Raw genomic sequence first — 19,994 nt, forward strand, 5'->3', positions numbered from 1 at the left:
ATTCGTGTTTTGTTTAATACATTTTTGATAATTTTCTGGGATATCACAGCTATTTCAAGTTAGAATTGATATGAAAAAAAAATCAAGATGCAGGATACAGGATGCAGGATACAGGATACAGGATACAGAATGCAGGATACAGGATGCAGGATAGAGGATACAGGATGCACGACACAGAATACAGGATACAGGATACAGGATCGGATGATTGAGTAGCCTATGACTACTGGTGATATACCTGCTTCAATCCTCTTAGTTGCAGTTTTTGTGCATTTAGATTCAACCTTGGACATTTGCATAAATTTATCGTTTATAGGANACATGATACAGGATACAGGATACATGATACAGTATACAGGATACAGGATACAGGATACAGAATACATGATATAGGATAAAGGATACAGGATACATGATAAAGGATACAGGATACAGGATATCTAGTGTGATATCCCGTAAGTCCTGCTCTCTCCACTTAGATCTTTAACCATCTTCTCTATATTCTTTATATCGGTGGACGGGGGTGGGGAGAATGAGGCGAGGCTGGCCGGACTAGAACTAAGAGGTGTGGCCGGACTATGCATACTGGATGAATGAGATGGTTTGGGTAGAACGGATTGAGAAGCAGACTTTAACTCTCCCGAGAAAGGACGAGGAAGAGGAAAAGGGTTGTAAGGACTAAATCTATTTTGTTTTAATCTCTCCCCCAGTGGTAGCTGGCTCAGGGAACCCAGGGTAGAGTAAGCTAGGAACGGATTTTGAGACGCTAGAGCTAAACTGTTAAATAGAAGAGGATTGATATTAAACCCTATACCCGGAGTAAAGTTCTGACTGAAGCTGTGAGATCCTGAGCTGAGAAGGTGTTGGTAGAAGCCTAGATATGAGTTCAGGGTTGGAGCTGAGTTCATATCAGGACTAGATGGTTTAACAGGACTAGAGCAGACTTCTCTCTTCACGCCCTGTTCTCCGATCAAAGAACTGACATCGAAAGGTCTAAATTTGGTTGGTTTGGTTTGGACAAGTTCTCTCTCCTCTTTTAGCTTCTCTCCGACACCTGGATTATTTAATCAAAACTAGTTATTTTCAAGGGTTTGAAAAATAGACATTTTTTCCTGCAATTTGACATGTATGCAGGTTTTAAATAAATAGAAGGGTACAAGGTTACTCATAAAGACTTTTACGACGACCTATAACTCATTAAACCTAACTATTGGAAGATTATTTAATGGCAGAGTTAGGTATTTTGCTTTAAATATTTAGACTTTAAATAATATAATGAAATATTTTATAACGAAAAATACTCGGCTCTAAAGTCTCATCTTTTGTGGGTAACCCTGTATCTGAGGTGTATACCTGTATCTGAAGGTTCTATAGGATCTAGCCCAACAACATCTACTCTACCCTCATCTTCCTCCTCCTCCTCCTCCTCCTCCTTGATCTCCTCTTCTCCAGGTAGTCGAGGAGATGTACTAGAATCTGAGTGAACTGAGGCACCAGCTTTCCTGAACATGACTCTATCTTCAGACTGGGTTGCAATAAATGAGCAAAGTGTGTTCACGGAAATCATGGTTGGATTCAAGATTAAGTATAGAAAATATGTAGAATTGTTTTTGATAAGAAAGATGTGAAAAGAAAGTGGAGTTGAGAATGACGGACAAGGTTATTAGAAGCAGAAGGATGGAAGGATGGAAGTAAAGAGTAAAAAAAGAACTGTGTCAAAAAAGAAAGATGTGAAAAACAGGATGGGTTTAAGAAGGTTGGAGAAGGTTATTAGAAAAACAAAAGGATGAAAGGATAACGTATGAAAGGTAAAAAAAAACTGTGTTGAGGAATTAAGACGTAAAAAGAAGGTTGGGTTTGAGAAGGTTATTTGAAATGAAGAAGAATGAAAGAATGGAAGAATGGAAGATTAATGGAAGATTGGAAAGATTGATAGAATGGAAGAATGAAAGAATGGAAGAATGAAAGAATGAAAGAATGAAAGAATGAAAGAATGAAAGAATGAAAGAATGGAAGAATGAAAGAATGGAAGAATGGAAGATTGGAAGAATGGAAGATTGATAGAATGGAAGAATGAAAGAATGGAAGATTGATAGAATGGAAGAATGGAAAAATGGAAGAATGAAAGAATAGAAGAATGGAAGAATGGAAGAATGAAAGAATGGAAGAATGGAAGAATGAAAGGATAGAAGATTGATAGAATGGAAGAATAGAAGAATGAAAGAATGGAAGAATGAAAGAATGGAAGAATGGAAGAATGGAAGAATAGTAGAATGAAAGAATTGAAGAATGGAAGAATGGAAGAATAGAAGAATGGAAGAATGGAAGAATGGAGGGATGGAAGAATGGAAGAGTGGAAGAATGGAAGAATGAAAGAATGGAAGAATGGAAGAATGGAGTACAAAAACGAAGAATAGTAAAACTCAACGATCTGGAAAGAGGGTTAGGTTTGAAAAGTGAGCTGTTAAAAAAAAACCGAAGGTAGAAAGTAAGAATAATATGATAATGAGAAAAGTATTTTAATAAAATAGAAGGATTTAATTATGGAAGGTTAGATTGTAGATTCTTTCTAATTAGCTTTAAAAATATAAGGTTGGAAGGAAGAAGAACTTTCAGATTAAAAATGCATTTATAAACGGAAGGATAAGGAGGGTTCAGGTCTTTTCAACTTTAAATCTCATATTCAGTCAGATATAAAATAAGCTAAGATACTAAGCTGACGTAAAAAAGAGAGTAAAAGAGAAAAGGGGATATATAGATTAGAGGCGGGGGTTAGTACGAAAAATAATTGTTGCCTGGACTATGTAAAGTCCAAGGTGTATGAAGGTAAATTATCTGATTGCATGACTGAAGCAATACTCCAGGATTCAGTGTGAAAAAGAAATCCAGGGTTTAACCATCTTTACACTCATCCATTCTCATTAGTATCCAGGGTGTGAATATACTATAAGGCTAACTAGCCATAGCAGAGCTGGCTATAGAGATATGAAAGTTGGTGGGGGGNAAAGGGATTATGGTCTATTTTTAGCTGGGTGACTTTCTCATTCTGATAAGCTGTCACAGCAATAAAATCGCATTCTTTAAACACATAGGTTCTGAAGGTAGAGTAGGGGAGCTGCAGGATGTCGCTGGCCCTCACCAGGTGGAACCTCGGCTGGTACTTGTGCATCGAGTTCAAGATTGTCTAGAGAAAAGAAAACAAGATTAGAATTATTTGCGGTAATTTACGACGTTGCTTTATAACTCGTTAAAGTCTCCTGAGGAAAAGTGGGGCTTTTTGATTACGCTTATGAGAAACACTTAAACCCGATAAGATGGATTAGGCTCATTGCTTTCTCTAGATAGTAAAGGAAGGAGGGAGAATTAGAAGGGGAAGGGGGGAAAGGGGAAGGAAACGAGGGGTGTTAATGCATAAATTGGTATTATTTCACACTGCGGAACCTTATACAAGGATAATTGAATCTTCGCTAGGCTTAACGGTCGGATATAATTATATATAAATAATCAATAATAATAATAATAATCAATTATACTTAATTTCTTCATCAGGACAAATTATATTTAACAAGGTAATAGATACATGGACAACTAGGTAGTTCCTGAAATGCCATCTGTAGAAGGGAGGGGGGGGGGTACAGATGATAGAACGTAAATTGGGAAAAGGACATCAAGATTCAAGCCACTATGGCGTTGCCAGAAAGAGAGAAGGTGATTGTAAATATATGATAAATAATAAATGGAGTGAGGACGACTTCCCAAGTGACAATTTACCAAGTGGCATCTTCCCAAACGTACAACTTCCCAAGCAGCAACTTCCCGAAGGTTAGGTTAGGCCTTTTAAAGCGCCGCTGTCTGTAATGGGGGGCCCACCATCAACTAAGCTCACGGTGCGTTCTGTAGTAATCTGCACTACACTGACCGAAGATATAGTAGGATTTACCGGAGAGTGGGCCGAGAGTTGCGGCTATGACAGACTTGGGATGTTACCGCTTGAGAAATTGCACATTTGGGAAGTTGCCACTTGGGAAAAGCCCCTTTGGAAAGCACCTAACATCGTATAAAATATATAATATATGAAGTGAAGGGAGGGGAGGTATGAAATATATAATATATCGAGTGAAGGGAGGGGAGGTATGAAATATATAATATATGGAGTGAGGGGAGGGGAGGAGGTATGAAATATATAATATATGGAGTGAGGGGAGAGGAGGAGGTATGAAATATATAATATATGGAGTGAGGGGAGGGGAGGTATGAAATATATAATAAATAGAGTGATGGGAGGGGAAGAGGTATGAAATATATAATATATAGAGTGAGGGGAGGGGAGGAGGTATGAAATATAAAAAAAGGAGGGATTTAGGAGTGGGGAGGGGTAATGTGAGACTTTAGGAATGATGGATTGTTGTGACTTTATAAAAAGACAAGAACGAATGGTTGGAAAGAAGAACTGAAAGAAGGGGCTGGGGATGGGTATTTGAAAGGGACTCAGAACAAAATTAAAGATTGTTTTGTCAAAAGAATATGTATGTTTGTTAATTAAATAATGTCTTGACGAGGAATAATTGAACAGAATGATTCTTCTATCGAACAGTTTTCTTCAGTTTATATATCGTTATTCTAGATGACGTCTCATTTGTAGGACCCTCTTATCTATACAGGATTTAAATGGGAAATTTGGTAGGAAAACCTTAATGTGAAACTTCTTTTAATCTTGTGAGAAAAGAAAGATTTAGCCATTTAAAACAGTAAAAATAACATTCACGATAATTTGTGAGATTTCAAGAAAACACGAGTTTTGATTTAAGAAGTCAGTTTTGGTGGTCGCTTAGGCGCATTAGAGAATTATATGTGAATGATATATAAAGTTTAGATCAATCTGAGTATTGACATATATCAGTATGTTTATAACACTGTTTACTCTAGAACTAGAACATACCGCTCAGGGCGACATACGTAGTATACACACTTCACATTGTAAACATGGAGCACACTAGAGTATTATTATCATCATTATAATCATGAATATATCATACATCACGCACAAACCATGAAACCATGCAAAACTTAGTCCAAAAAAAGCGAGAACCTTTGTGTACTAAGCTTTAAACAAAGAAAAAGTCAAAATGTAGAGTTTATTTCAATTTTATTTTCATTTCTTTTGAAAAAAAATTGGAAATATCCTAAATTTTTTGGAGAATATCCGGGAACCAATCAGAACTTGATAGCACACGTGCTATAATCTACAGCTAATTTCACATTATAGCACGATGATTGCTTTATAGCACGTATATTATGAAATTCGCGATGAAGTGAGTAAGAATGATAAAGTACAAAAAATATATCTTTGTTTTTTATCTGGAAAGCCATATTCTTGCTCGTCAATGCAGTAGAAATTTATACATCGCTTTTAGGATAAAATATCTACTGTGCACCCACCTCTGCCCCTTTAGTAAAAGTAAATTGAACCTATATGAAGCATAAAGTCTGACCGCGTCAACCTTGTTGCCCCGGCTAGTCCTGTCCATAGAGCCGGGTACAGTACAAACTGGGACCGGAAAGGTTGACCCGGCTCGGAAATTCAAATGTACTACGACTGCCCGTGTGTGACGTACAATAGTTCTCTATAAACCTGCATCTGAGAAACGACTGCAAAGATATCTTTGTTATTTATCTGGAATGAATTAATGATAACAATTTCCTCAGCTTATGTTTAATTTTCATCATCTTGATCTTTTTAACGGAGATACACTTCTAAAATAAATACGTTGACATTAAAAAATGTGCCCGATTTAGAAAGAAAACAAAAGTTTGAAAAAGAAAAAGGAAGATAATAATAGAGAATAATAAAAAACGAATGATTAAAACTCTCAGAAAGCCAGAAACAGAAGAACGGAAAGACAAGAATACAAGGAAATTATCCTTGTTAAATGTGTTTACTATAATTCTACCGTTTAAATTAATTTATGCTACCCCCACCCCTCTTCCCCTTCCTGTACCCCTTCACCCCCTACCCGCCCATATCCTAAACCATAGTATATCTACCATCTGCTGCCCCCCCCCCTCCTAGTTAAATTACACTGCTAGATAACTACTAAATAAACTACTCCTAAATGTAGAAAATAAGCCAACTATTATACTGTCTGTTTTGAAACCCAATTGTTTCATTTAATTAATAATTTGTCTATGATTCAATGTCAAGTTTATCAGGAATGCAAAAGAAAATGCAAATTTTCAAAAACTGGTTTTTCTTCGATTTTAAAGGACAAAAGTCTGTTCAATAAAGTTTGTAATAATTGTATTACACTAATACAAGTTATACCACTAAATACGCAGCTATACTAATAATTTCAATCTCTATAACTTACAATTTAAAAAAAAACTACCTTTACATTTATAATGTTTAAATTGCACAGGGTGTCCCAGTTATGTAGATCGTTGAGCAAAGCAAAAAAATAGGATTTTGGGACAAATATTTTGTGCGTTTTATGGCTACGTCAAAGTAAATTTTACAGTCTTACATGTTTCGATCAAAACTTCTTTTTTTGAAGAGATATTAATGTGAAGAAAACAATATTAGCATTTCTATAAACTAGTTGGGTAGGAGAATACATTTTTTTAATCAGAACCTTTTTCTTTTGATAAGGTATAAATTATAATATAATATAAACAAACAAAAAGGAATTTTAACTTTGCAACCAAGTATATTTGTTTTTCTCGTACTTGGGTGTACAATAAAAACTAAAGAAGCAACGAGGTCACAAAAAAATCGCAAAAATTTGACCTATTTTTTATTAAAGCGTGGCACGTCAAAGCTTGGAGATGATTCATATTAACGTAGGACTTTCTGTGCCATATCTTATTTATCTCTGTAATTTGAGAACTACCAGAGTTTCTGCATGTTATGTATGAATCTCAATTCCAGATTTATTTTTAGATTAAGCACTACATTATCAAGATAATAAACTTAAAGCCATATACAAAATATACATGTATATTATACACTATGTTTAGTAGACACTATTAAAAACAAACAGGTTTTTATAAGGCTATAAAATAGAAAATGCCAGTAAAATAAGTTTTTCTACCAAGTTGTCAATTAATGGTCTAGTTAACAGTACAGAAGGGGGGGGGGGGGTATCAAAAACTTGAATATTCTTTTCAAATAAATCTTGAGAAATAAGAAATCTTCCATATTAATCATAATCATATTCTTAAAATGGTTTTAACCCCATTTTCTACTTTTATCGTCATTTTTCATCTGAAACTAGCCTTTAGCATAATAATACAGAACCTTCAGAAAACTCTGAAATAGGAAGACGACGTTTAGAATCAAATTATAACTTTAAAAAGTCCAATGAGCATGAGACACAGGAATTGTGCAGATGAAACAGACCCATTTAACTAAATTAGTGTCTATACTGAAACTATTTGTTTTTAACAACATCAAATAAACATTAGTACTTCCATGATATCGTCGTCCTATTCCAAATTGGGATTTGATTCACTGTTGTAAGTTTAGTTAAGGAGTGGGAAGGTTTCCATGGAGCGAAAAAAAATTTTAATTTTTAATTCTGTATGCGACAATTTGTTGATTTTTGTACGTATAAAAAACCTTTTAAAATAGCCAGGTAGAAGGGAGGGGGGAGGCAATTCTTGCTTACCAATCCATGTTTATCTGATATATTGTTGGTGAGCTTGAGTTTATGGAAGGAGACGACCTTCTGCATCCACTGCTCCCCGGTGGCGGGGCTGTCAGGGTGGATGTACATCCTCTTCGGCATCTCGGGGTCCGCCTTCCCGGCCACTATCCATCGGCTGAAATATTTTGCATTGATTTAACAAACAACAAAGGGTGAAATTAAATTAAATATAGACGATCGATTTATAATCGTGAATAGCAAAGCAATCCTCTAATTGAACAATACATTATTTATTTAATCAAAATATGTACTAATTACATATTTACTTGCTAATTGTTAATTTTTTATTTACGTTTACTAATTAGTAAGATCAGGCATGTTTAAATCAAACAAAATACTGAAAATTCTTTTTTAATTGCACTTTTTACATTTTCAGTTGAGATTTAAATTCTATTTTCACGTTCTTGAACTTTTTTTTTTACTTCCTATAGTTCTATGTTGTATGTTTACTATGTTTTCTATCTATCTGAGAAACTATATGGTTGATATTTAGTACAGATTCATGCAGTTCAAGGTATCAAGGTCTACCCTCCAGCAAATCTGTAAACTCAAATTTGAAAATTCACAATTACAAGAATTTTAAATTGATTGATGCAAGAGGGTTTAGAGAGGGGGAAGGGGTTGAGAAGGGAGAAGGGAGGAGAAGGGAGGAGAAGGGAGGAGAAGGGAGGAGAAGGGAGGAGAAGGGAGGAGAAGGAAGGAGAAAGAAGGTAGAAATATGAAAAGGGGAAAAGGAAGAAGGGGTAGAATGCTGAGAAGGAGGAGAAAGAGGAGAAGGGGGAAAAGGAGGAGAAGGAGGAGAAAAAGAAGAAGGAGGAGAATGAGGAGAAAGAGGGGAAGGAGGAGAAGAAAAAGAAGGATGAAATGGAGGAGATGGAGGAGATGGAGGAGAAGGAGGAGAAGAGGAGAAGGAGGAGAAGGAGGAGAGGAATGAGAAGGAGAAGAATGGGGGAAAATTGTATGGGACCAAAATGTTAAAAAAGACAATATTTAGCAAAAATACAACTAATTTACCGGGTTCATAATCTACAGGGTTACATCCAGGATATACTCATGAAGAATAATCATTCCAAAACTGTTCCATTTTTGGAAAGATTATTGATCCCTGGTTCCTCCTGACCTGTTATGAAACTTATATCTGCAATCATCTATTGGTAGAATATCACAGAGCATAATATATTTATCCCTTGGTGCTAGGCCGGTCACCCTGACCCTGTAGGCTGGAAACAGCCTCCTACAATATATCTGGTATAAGACTATAGAGTAGGAGAAGATCTAACCTGTTGTGGAACTTGTATCTGCAGTCGTCTGCTGTAACTATATCTAGGAGCAGGATATATTTAGTGTCTGGATCCAACCCAGATAATCTGTATCTCATCTGAGGAAACATCTGCCTAAATTAAACATGTCAGCTTCTTGGACTAGAGTTAAACATTTCTCTAAAGGAACTAAATATGGTATTTCAAGTAATCCTCCAATAATCTTTGAGTTGCATGTCTTATTCACAATGGTTCCCTTTAAACCTTATTCTGACTAAAGATAAATTACATTGCTATGTTTGTAAAGCTTATAATTAAATATCTATAAACGCGACTTGCGGATTTGTGAAACTGGGAAAAGAAGGAAATTTTCCGAATTCAACACATTTTAAAGGTACTGTAAAGGAAAACTTAAAGGGGGTATAGGCTGAAACCTACAAATTTTAAGAGTTGATCGAAACCCATAAAAGTTCTATCTATTGTTCATGTCTTGAGAAATTGATATAAAACTGTGTCAAATTTATATGAAAATCTATATATATAAAATTCTGTATAAAATGGTAGATTTAAGCAGATTATATTCAGCAAAAACGCGACCAATCTGAAAACGACGATATACAAAAGGAACCTAAGTATCTTAGGATTGCTCCTATTATTATTTGAATTAATAATTTTTCCTTTTTAATAAATATAATTGATAATATTATTTATAAGTCCGAGTCACGTGAACAGATCTCCTACCAATGGCAGTGCAGTATACTGGTCACATGATACAGACGGACCCACGTGACAATAATATTACACTGCCATTGGTGGGAGTTCTGGTCATGTGATATGGACGTAATAATTATATTATTAATTATATCTATTGAAAATAAAAAAATTTTAAATTTATAAAATTTAACCATTTTCAGTTGTGGTTCTCTCTAAAAGTGACTTGAGAAATTTTGCAGCAGAGTAAAGAATGAAACTATGTGAATTTATCCCTAGTGAAGACACACAACCGACAATATATTCTGTATTTCACTCCGATAAAGGACTAAAAAATACCGTTGTGTTTCTGACATGTACATTAAGGTTACCCACAANTAAACCACTAGGATAGAATAGAATAGGATTATTAAACCACTAGGATAGAATAGAATAGGATTATTAAACCACTAGGATAGAATAGAATAGGATTATTAAACCACTAGGATAGAATAGAATAGAATTATTAAACCGCTAGGATAGAAAAGAATAGAATTATTATCTAGATTCAGGTTGGGTTTAATCCGGGTTGATTGGTTTACAGTATTCAATATCTAGGTTCAGGTTGGGTTTACTCCAAGTCGATTGGTTTACAATGCTAATTATCTATGTTTTGTTAGGGTTTACTTCGGGTTGATCGGTTTACAGTACCAAATATCTATGTTTTGTTAGGGTTTACTTACTCTGGGTTGATTTGTTTAAAGTACCCAATATTTAGATTCAGGTTGGGTTTACTCCGGGTTGATTGGTTTACAGTATTCAATATCTAGGTTCAGGTTGGGTTTACTCCGGGTTGTTTGGTTTACAGTACCAATTATCTATGTTTTGTTAGGGTTTACTTTGGGTTTATCGGTTTACAGTACTAAATATCTATGTTTTGTTAGGGTTTACACTTGCTCCGGGTTGATTGGTTTAAGTATTCAACATCTAGGTTTAGGTTGGGTTTACAGAGGGGAGGAAGGCCAACCACATCAATCTCTAGTCCGAACCACATTCTCCTCATTTTCTCGTCCGAACCACCTCGAAATTCTCGTCCTTTCAATATTTTTTTTTAAGTGTCCGATCCTTAATAAATAAATACATTTTTTAAAAATATGGCAACGTTAGGGCATAAAACATGACTAGAATAAAGTTTTCCAAGGATTTTGAGATGTTGGAGTCTTCAAATCCACGAGAATGATGTCAAATATTATTTAGGTTAAAAATTGAATCTCTTCTGCCTCCAAAATGGATAACTTTCACAAATAAAAATTTATACCAAAGAATTGGCGTGAACATGGTCTTTAATCTTTCCATTTCAACCCATACAAAATAATCATTGATTTCTGATTTATTTACAAATAAGGTTGATTTGTTGTCCCCACTAAGAGATCACTACTGCCTGCCGCATGCTTAAAATTATAGAAAAAAAATGTATAATTTATATTATTCAAATCATTTACTACAATTAATTGGTCCCAACCCTATAAATTCATACAGTATTTAATCATATAAAAATTGTAAGTCATATCTCTAACCCAAATTCAGCTGGAATATTACAAAAAGTTGTTTACATCGAGTTTGAGATGTTTTGCGGCATTTTCCGCGAAAGAAAGGGCTCTAGATACAGACGCTTTTTTGTAGAACATCAATTATGGAGCATTTTCATTTTTACACAAATCTAAAATTTAATTGGGAAAATTTTATATTTCATCTATGCCCTAACGTCGCCATATTTTTTAAAAATGTATTTATTTTCAAGGATCGGACACTTAAAAAAAAATAATATTGAAAGGACGAAGATTTCGAGGTGGTTCGGACGAGAAAATGAGGAGAATGTGGTTCGGACTAGAGATTGATGTGGTCTTCCTCCTCCCCTCGTTTACATCAGGCTGCTTGGTTTACAGTATTAAAATATCTATGTTAAGCTAGGATCTACTTACTCCAGGTTGATTGGTTTCAATGTCCGCAATCAACACTCTGTATAATTATAGAAAGCTGAACACAAGACAAATATACGACAGTAATTAATAGAGTAGTAATATAGAACTTAACCCCCCCCCCCTCTCATCAGGAATATGGATAATTGTTTCCCCTTTGCATTAAGCTGTCAAGAAGACAAATCCAACACCGCCTTTATCATTAAATATTCACCTATCATTAGTCACTTTATACGATGAAAAAGTGTGGCGGGAAACCAAGGTTTTGGCGCGTTTTCTGGTATTCAATTTTTTGTTCACATTTGAACATATTTAGAATTTTCTGCATAAATGATTTTTACAATTGTTAAAGTATAGAACTGCAGGTGTAGATTAAAAATATTTAATTGGCATTTAAAAAATAGTTTGAAATATCTGAGGTCTAAGTAGATATAGGAATTAGAAAATCAGAGTTTATGGCAAAGACTTAATACTAGGGAAACACAACTTGTGAGATATGTTACATAAATAATAATTTGTGAATTTTTCGATTTTAATGATTTAAGCGTATATTAAAATGAAAGAAACCGCGATGATTCTCCATCTAATATATTTGTCAGCGCGCAAGAAAATCTAGATGCCCCGTTATGTTCTTTATCAAATATATTTTTAATTATTTCCGAACATACATTTATTATTATTTCTTCGTTATTGAATGTAGGGTGGGAATCAATTTACGTTGTACAGTGTACAGTTTGTATTTAGAAAAGAGGAATTTTCTTGATTTTATATTTCACACCCCCCCCCCCCCCCTGCTTGATGAATATTATTGTAAAACAATATGTCCGTGTGTTCAATTAGTGCTGGTAGGGTGCCTCTATCAACCCACAACAGTTGGTAAAAACACCTTTAACCAACCTATCATAGGGTTCGACAACTTTTAACAAAATTCGGAATTTGAAATTATTTCAATAGTTTTAAATGATTTTTTGCATAAAAAACATTTATCTAATCAAATATTCCTACACATCTGGGAAAATTAAATCAAAGCTAACAAAATATTTTGATGGTTTTAGATTAGTTATAGGTTTTAGTTGATTTTGATAAAGATGTTTTATCACCACTTACTTTTATTATCAATTTTAAACTTTAAATTAACATTATGAAGTGTGAAATTTATAGCGTTAAAATCTAACCCGAATAATTGCGATAAGGCACGATATATTTGGTTTAAGGGGGGGGGGGTGNCATGGTGCAAAGCAACAAGAGTTCCCACTCTAATTTATATGATGCTATCATGGTGCAAAGCAACAAGAGTTCCCACTCTAATTTATATGATGCTATCATGGTGCAAAGCAACAAGAGTTCCCACTCTAATTTATATGATGCTATCATGGTGCAAAGCAACAAGAGTTCCCACTCTAATTTATATGATGCTATCATGGTGCAAAGCAACAAGAGTTCCCACTCTAATTTATATGATGCTATCATGGTGCAAAGCAACAAGAGTTCCCACTCTAATTTATATGATGCTATCATGGTGCAAAGCAACAAGAGTTCCCACTCTAATTTATATGATGCTATCATGGTGCAAAGCAACAAGAGTTCCCACTCTAATTTATATGATGCTATCATGGTGCAAAGCAACAAGAGTTCCCACTCTAATTTATATGATGCTATCATGGTGCAAAGCAACAAGAGTTCCCACTCTAATTTATATGATGCTATCATGGTGCAAAGCAACAAGAGTTCCCACTCTAATTTATATGATGCTATCATGGTGCAAAGCAACAAGAGTTCCCACTCTAATTTATATGATGCTATCATGGTGCAAAGCAACAAGAGTTCCCACTCTAATTTATATGATGCTATCATGGTGCAAAGCAACAATAGTTCCTACTCTAATTTATATATATATATATATTAAAAGTAAAGATAAACCTCAACAGCATTTCTAAATAAAAGGAAGAGTACCTTCAGTTAAAAATGCACACGGCTAATTCTCAATGGTACCCTTCAAACCTATTCCTGTTTTATGGATGAAAATTTATTATTTTCCGTTGCGGTTTTCTAAAAAAGTGAAATGTGGTTTTATTCTGCACAGACAATGGAGGAAATTAAGAGAAATCGCATCTTTTCAAGACAAAAAAAAACAACGAAATTGTCCTGATGTTAAGCCGACAAAAGTATAAGAGTTCTGTTGTGATATACATAGACAATCATTCCACTGTTTATTGGTAAGCACTGTATAGCTGCTTTTCTAAATGTACTGATTACTGTGTTCTGGAAGTGGTGGGATTTATGAATAAATTGAACGCGCCGACTACAATAACCATATTTGTTTTTAAACGTATTTAATGATTTAAGCATAGTGGTTTCTCGACCAAACCAAATAGATTATTATTCAGGGGTAGATATACTTTTTAAAACCGTAGTATTTCATTTTTTCGAGATTATTAGATATTGTGAACAATTTTAGAAACTAAAAAAAAAATTTCCTTGATGGGAAAATTAAACCATGGTGAAAGAAAAACCACAATTTCCTTTTCAGAGGAAGGATTCTTAAACACCTAGAGCTTTAAAATAATAATAAACACCTTCACCATTGTATTCTTTACAAAAATGAGAAAAATCACATTTCTGATCGCTCGGTACCAAATTTTGTTTATGAACTTATTTTCATGGTCAGCTAGAAGAAATTGAGGAGGGGGGGGGGTCTATATTGTAATATTTAAACATATCTCGTGTCAAAAAGACGACTTGGATAAGAAATTTCCGTAATCAAAATAGATAAAAAGCCGGCCATTACTAATCTTATTATAAACAAAAAGCGTGTTGGGATTCCATCCCCCTTCCTTTCACACCCTCATTTTCCTACAAATATTGGAAATTCAAGATTTTAAAAAGTATAATCCATACATCCAAGAATTTTGATCCCATTCAACGGCTTGTTAAATCAAATTGGTTGGTTTAATCCTAATCAATTTAATCCCTTAAACTTTTTTTTAGGAATTAGTTACTCTTCTTATTGTGGATTTAATCCCTATCTAATGAATCCCCCCGGTCTATATATCGCGGTGTATTGATCCCATGAAGTGGCAATGTGCTGTGCAATTTGATTGATTGATTGAGTTTCAAACTCTTTTTACACTAATTGATATTTTCCTCTTTGCCCCTGACTCATCAAATATACATGAAAGTTTGAAGCCTTCACACTCCTGTATGCCGAGTCCATTAGCGCCTGATCCAATCAGGGATCAGTCATGTCTTTGTTGTATATTCTGAACCAATAGAAATAGTGTAGAAATATCTTTAACATAGAAAAAGAAGATCAGGATTATGAGGAAAAATTAATGGACTTAAGTCATTTTGATGATATATGTAGGGTAGTATGGATTTTTTACTATTTTTTTATTCAATTTACTTAGAAAAAAAAAATAAGTTTCTTTTTGAAAACGTATAAAAACAAGTTTTAGATTTAGATTCAGAAAATATCTGTTTAAAAATCCTTTTTTTGGAAAACAGCTTCAATGTTTTTATTAATATTGAACATTTTTTATAGACAACCAACGACTACTTTTTACCCCGGCTTTCAGATTAAAGAAAAGAAACAAATGAATATAGCATCATCACTCACACCGGACTAACCAGAGTGAGCAGCATTCGGTTTCTTCTATTTGTAATCAAACGAGTTTTGGTCTTTAATTCAATAATTATTTACTTTACGGATTTGTTTATGTTATACATTTTCATTTGAAGCCAACAAAAAAGTATTTAATAGAAAAGGCCAACAAATTATTTTTAATGGGTCAAATTGTGATCGAAAGTCACAGCTTTCTGGAATATTAACAGAACCGTTAAATCCATGAATTGAATTTAATACAAGTAAATGCCCAGTCGTAAAAAACGGTAAAATTAAGTAATTAAATCAAAATTGGGTTTTAAATGTTTCGGTTTGTTGCAAACAAATTTGCATCGATTGTTTATCATCTGACCAAAGAGGTAGAAAAGCCTACATGGTAACCATAACAAATTTAATTTCACACTGTACATAAACTAACAAATATCATTAGAGAAATGTTGATAGAAATTTGAAAACTGCAATTTTTTTATATGAGACACTTTTTTTAAGGTTGAGAAATGCAATACTTTTTAAAAGCGTTTTAAAAGTGTAAAAAAATTCTGATATATTTTAACTTTGAAATCATTAATTTCACATTTCAATTGATAGATATTGTTTGTCTTCATAAACATTTTTTTTTTTATAAAAAAAGATAAGTTTAGAAATGTGTCAAATACAATTAAAAGTTCTTTTATCAATCTGTTTAAAAACAAATTGTTAACACGTTGCAAATTTTGATCATGATTACCAAAGAAAATGGCCTAAATCGAGTATTAAGTTAATTAATTTCTAAAATTTCTAAATTTTTAATATTTCGACAAAACGTTGGAGTTTAAGAAAGTTTAGAGAGCTAATTTATTCCTAGAAATGTTCTTCTTGCCTTGTACAATACATGTACTGAACCGTACTTTCCTATACTGCACTGTGCCGTACGTCCGTAGTGCTTGTATCTAACTGTATTCATGTAATACAGTACATACGTCGAGTCCTTGTTTCAAAAGTTCCTGGGCAAATTCCAACAATGAACATAGTTGAAAATTGAATAATATGGTTAGATAATATAAATTTTTAAACGACACGAAAAAATATCATATTTGACATTTGTTTCTACTTACCTTTAATTAACATTGAAAATTTCTGAAAAATTTGTTAGTTAACAGCATAAAGTTGTTAAAAGGGACTGTTCTCTTATTTCAAAATTGATCGAAAAACTACTTATTTTTAATAAGTCAAAATTTCAATCTTGTCGCGGAAAGATATCCCTGAGGCCCAGAATTACAGTTTTGCTGGGAATGCACGTAAAACTAATTACAACGAAGTTTTTAATTATATTTTTCTTATTCAAAATCCGTCAAAAATTGAGTAAAAGACTTTATATAATTGAGCATTTAATCAAAAGAGTGTAACCTAGCAAATACCAAAAATCGTTATTGAACGGATGAAAATAAGTTTCAAATTTCAGGCTCACTGACTGACCCCTAATTTACCGTGACTTTAAATGTATAGTTTTGACCATTCTGCCCTTCAAGAACATCTTTTAGAAATATATAAGATTGGCTTAGTTGTATTGCATTAATTCTAAAAATCAAGGTATTCAGTAAACTTGGTGAACAATCATTTTACAAATAAAAAAATGTTATGTTTGAAATTGGTTCTTTTTAAAGATTGAAAATTACCTTCCAGATTTAGTGATAACCATCTCAGTTCCATGTTTATGAAACTGCTCCCAGAGTTCTTTATGCTCAAGAGTAACTTTAGGATCGTCCTGGACATTATCGTCCTCTGGTGGGGGCGGACGAAGAGCTCCAAAAGGAAATCCGGGTAAACCCGGATATACACCCGGATATCCGGATGGGGTTGAGAAGCTATTGGTAGGTCCTAATCCGGGAAAGGTTGGTAGACCACCCGGATGAAAATGTGGCAAATAGTCCGGCCTAGGTAGGAGAGGAGGGGGTGGATAGGACATTGTTTCACAGACTGAAGACATTCTTTGAACTAGACAAACTCATTTAACTTATTTGATTTTACTTTTCTAAATATATATTTATTATATATATAAATATATATACTAGGCCGGGTGTGTGGAGACGGCAAGGGTTGTTGAGAAACTGGTTTTAACTTTAAATTAAGGAATATAGAAGAGTGCATGTGGAGTAAAAGAGAGGCGACGTTTCACCACTTCCACGGGCGTTGTGACCATTTGGACACTAGTAGCTCTGCCTGCCGCCACTACCACGTACAGGTCCGTACTGACGCGTAACGACCTAAACTGCCTGGCGGCAGGCAGGCGGACCGGGTCGGGGAAATAACGCCGCTGGTGTTGAGTTTAGTGCCTGTAGGCTTTAGTATTTTACATGAAAGATCATAGAGGGCAGGAGGTAGACAAGCCGTTTAAGCAGTCTTGTTTAAATAATAGAATTTAATTAAACACTGTCTTTACTTTTTAAAACCATGATAAGTGTACATTAATATGAAATAGGCTGATGGGACCCCCTATATAAGGGCCGGGAAGGGGATTTTTAAAAATGGGAATATTACTAATTGTTAATGATGTCTTAACTACGGGAATATTTTGAGAGAATAATTACTGTTTTTGTCACTTTCCTCGGTGATAAAATGAACCACGTATTTTATTATTTATCGGGAAAAAACCACGATGTTAGCTGTACTGTACAACTGTTTACTAATATTGATATACTATAGTTTAGGCCAGAATCAACGTATAATAAACAAATATGCAGTACGTTCTCGGTATGGTTGATAGCCTATACAATTAGTAAAGGATTATCGTACATCATCACTCTGTACACTATAACATCGTTGGGAAAAATGCAAACAAGATTTGGGCTAGCCCTTAGTTTAAATCCATAAAGGAAATCGTTATTAAACTAATAAATAGCCCGTCAAAAGTAAAAAAAATATAGATTATAAAAAAATAATTTAGAAAATATCAATAAAGGAATGTATATTGTATACTGAAAAACATTTTTGGTTGGATGCTAAAATTACCAGCGTTATATAGAACTGATTGATTGATTGATTAACGAATAAACTTGTCATGAGACAGTTTTAGAACGTAACTTATAGTATACTATAAGTTACGTTGATGCCGCGTGTAGTATTTACAAAATAAAACAGTGAACAGATTTATTATGTACACGTATTATAATGTACAACTTAGTATATATTAAGCATTATTACTTAATTACAACTAAATATACCTTATGTACAGTTAATTATATATTATGATGTAAAGCATAGTACATATTATATATATAGTATTTTAATGTACGACTTAATATATATTTTGCACAACTAAGTATTATTGTTTACACAAACACGTATGATTTAGATTTACTGAAGCTGCAGACCTGTGCGGTAATACTATGTAATATGTATACGTACAGCTAAGTATTTTTATGTACAATTAAATATAAACTATGTATATATCATGTACAACTAAGAATTATTATGTACAAATAAGTATTATTATATACAACTAAGTATTATTATGTACAACTAAGTATTATTATATACAACTAAGTATTATTATGTACAACTAAGTATTATTATGTACAACTAAGTATTATTATGTACTACTAAGTATTAATATGTACAAATAAGTAGCTGTATAATATATCCCTATGTTCCCACATGAACCATTAAGCACTGTTAATGTTGAGACAAATAAATAATTAAGAAGAATTAATAGACAAGCACTTCCCTTATTCAAATCTTTTACGACACATATATCTTCCTGTCAGACTAACTATCTATCTAAATATCTATCTATCTATCTATCTATTTATCTATCTATCTATCTAAATATATCTATCTATCTATCTATCTATCTATCTATGTATCTATCTAAATATCTATCTATCTGTCTAACTATCTATCTATCTATATATCTATCTATTCTAACTATATATCTATCTAACTATCTATTTATCTAACTATAAATATATTTAACTATCTATCTATCAACCTAACTATCTAAATATCTATCTAAATATTTAACTACCTAACTATCTAACTATCTAACTATCTAACTATCTATCTATCTATCTATCTTTCTAACTATCTATCTATTTAACTAAATTTCTCACTATTTATCAATCGAACTAGATTTATAACTATCTATTTATATATCTGACTATCTATTTATCTAGCTTTCTAGCTAGATTTCTATATATCTATGAATTTATCTATCAATCTATATAACTCTCAACTTTATATATATTTCTTAATCTATCTATTTATCTATAAGAATTAGTTATCTTATATTTAACAATCTACATGTGAACGTCTATATATCGATCTATCTTTTTTTTTGTTTTGCTACCAATCACCTCTGCCCCTTTAGTAAAAGTAAATTCAACCTATATGAAGCATAAAGTCTGACCACGTCAACATTGGTGCACCGGCTAGTCCTGTTGATTGTCTGCTTAATTAAGCCAATTTCCGTACGGTACAGTACAAACTGGGACCGGAAAGGTTGACCCGGCTCGGAAATTCAAATGTAATACGGCTGCTCGTGCTATCCCTACGTATAAATATATTTTTAAGTTGTCCGTCTATTCGATCATCTATCTATTGATCCATCTATCTATTCATTTTTTTTTCGAACTACATGTGTATCTATCTATTAAACTTCATGTATTTATCTATCTATTTATTTATTTATCAAACTACATGTAGTAGTATCTATCTATTTATCTATTTATCAAACTACGTGAATTTATCTATCTATTTATCTATT

General features: G+C 33.3%; 2 protein-coding genes across 2 annotated transcripts; both read right to left on the reverse strand.

Moving 5' to 3' along the window:
• Positions 1–367: 367 nt before the first annotated feature.
• LOC111715794 (uncharacterized) lies at positions 368–1,567 on the reverse strand. The gene is made up of 2 exons (XM_023491163.1): positions 1,354–1,567; positions 368–1,054 (listed from the first exon to the last, which is right to left on the reverse strand). The coding sequence occupies exons 1-2, from the start codon at positions 1,565–1,567 to the stop codon at positions 441–443; spliced, it is 828 nt and encodes a 275-aa protein (XP_023346931.1). The 3' UTR covers positions 368–440.
• Positions 1,568–2,956: 1,389 nt separating this feature from the next.
• LOC111715796 (T-box transcription factor TBX3) lies at positions 2,957–17,419 on the reverse strand. Its single transcript, XM_023491164.1, has 4 exons — positions 16,909–17,419; positions 8,984–9,097; positions 7,665–7,818; positions 2,957–3,184 (listed from the first exon to the last, which is right to left on the reverse strand). The coding sequence occupies exons 1-4, from the start codon at positions 17,217–17,219 to the stop codon at positions 2,957–2,959; spliced, it is 807 nt and encodes a 268-aa protein (XP_023346932.1). The 5' UTR covers positions 17,220–17,419.
• Positions 17,420–19,994: the final 2,575 nt, after the last annotated feature.

Source organism: Eurytemora carolleeae, unplaced genomic scaffold (assembly GCF_000591075.1).
Source record: "Eurytemora carolleeae unplaced genomic scaffold, Eaff_2.0 scaffold420, whole genome shotgun sequence".
NCBI lineage: Eukaryota > Metazoa > Arthropoda > Copepoda > Calanoida > Temoridae > Eurytemora > Eurytemora carolleeae.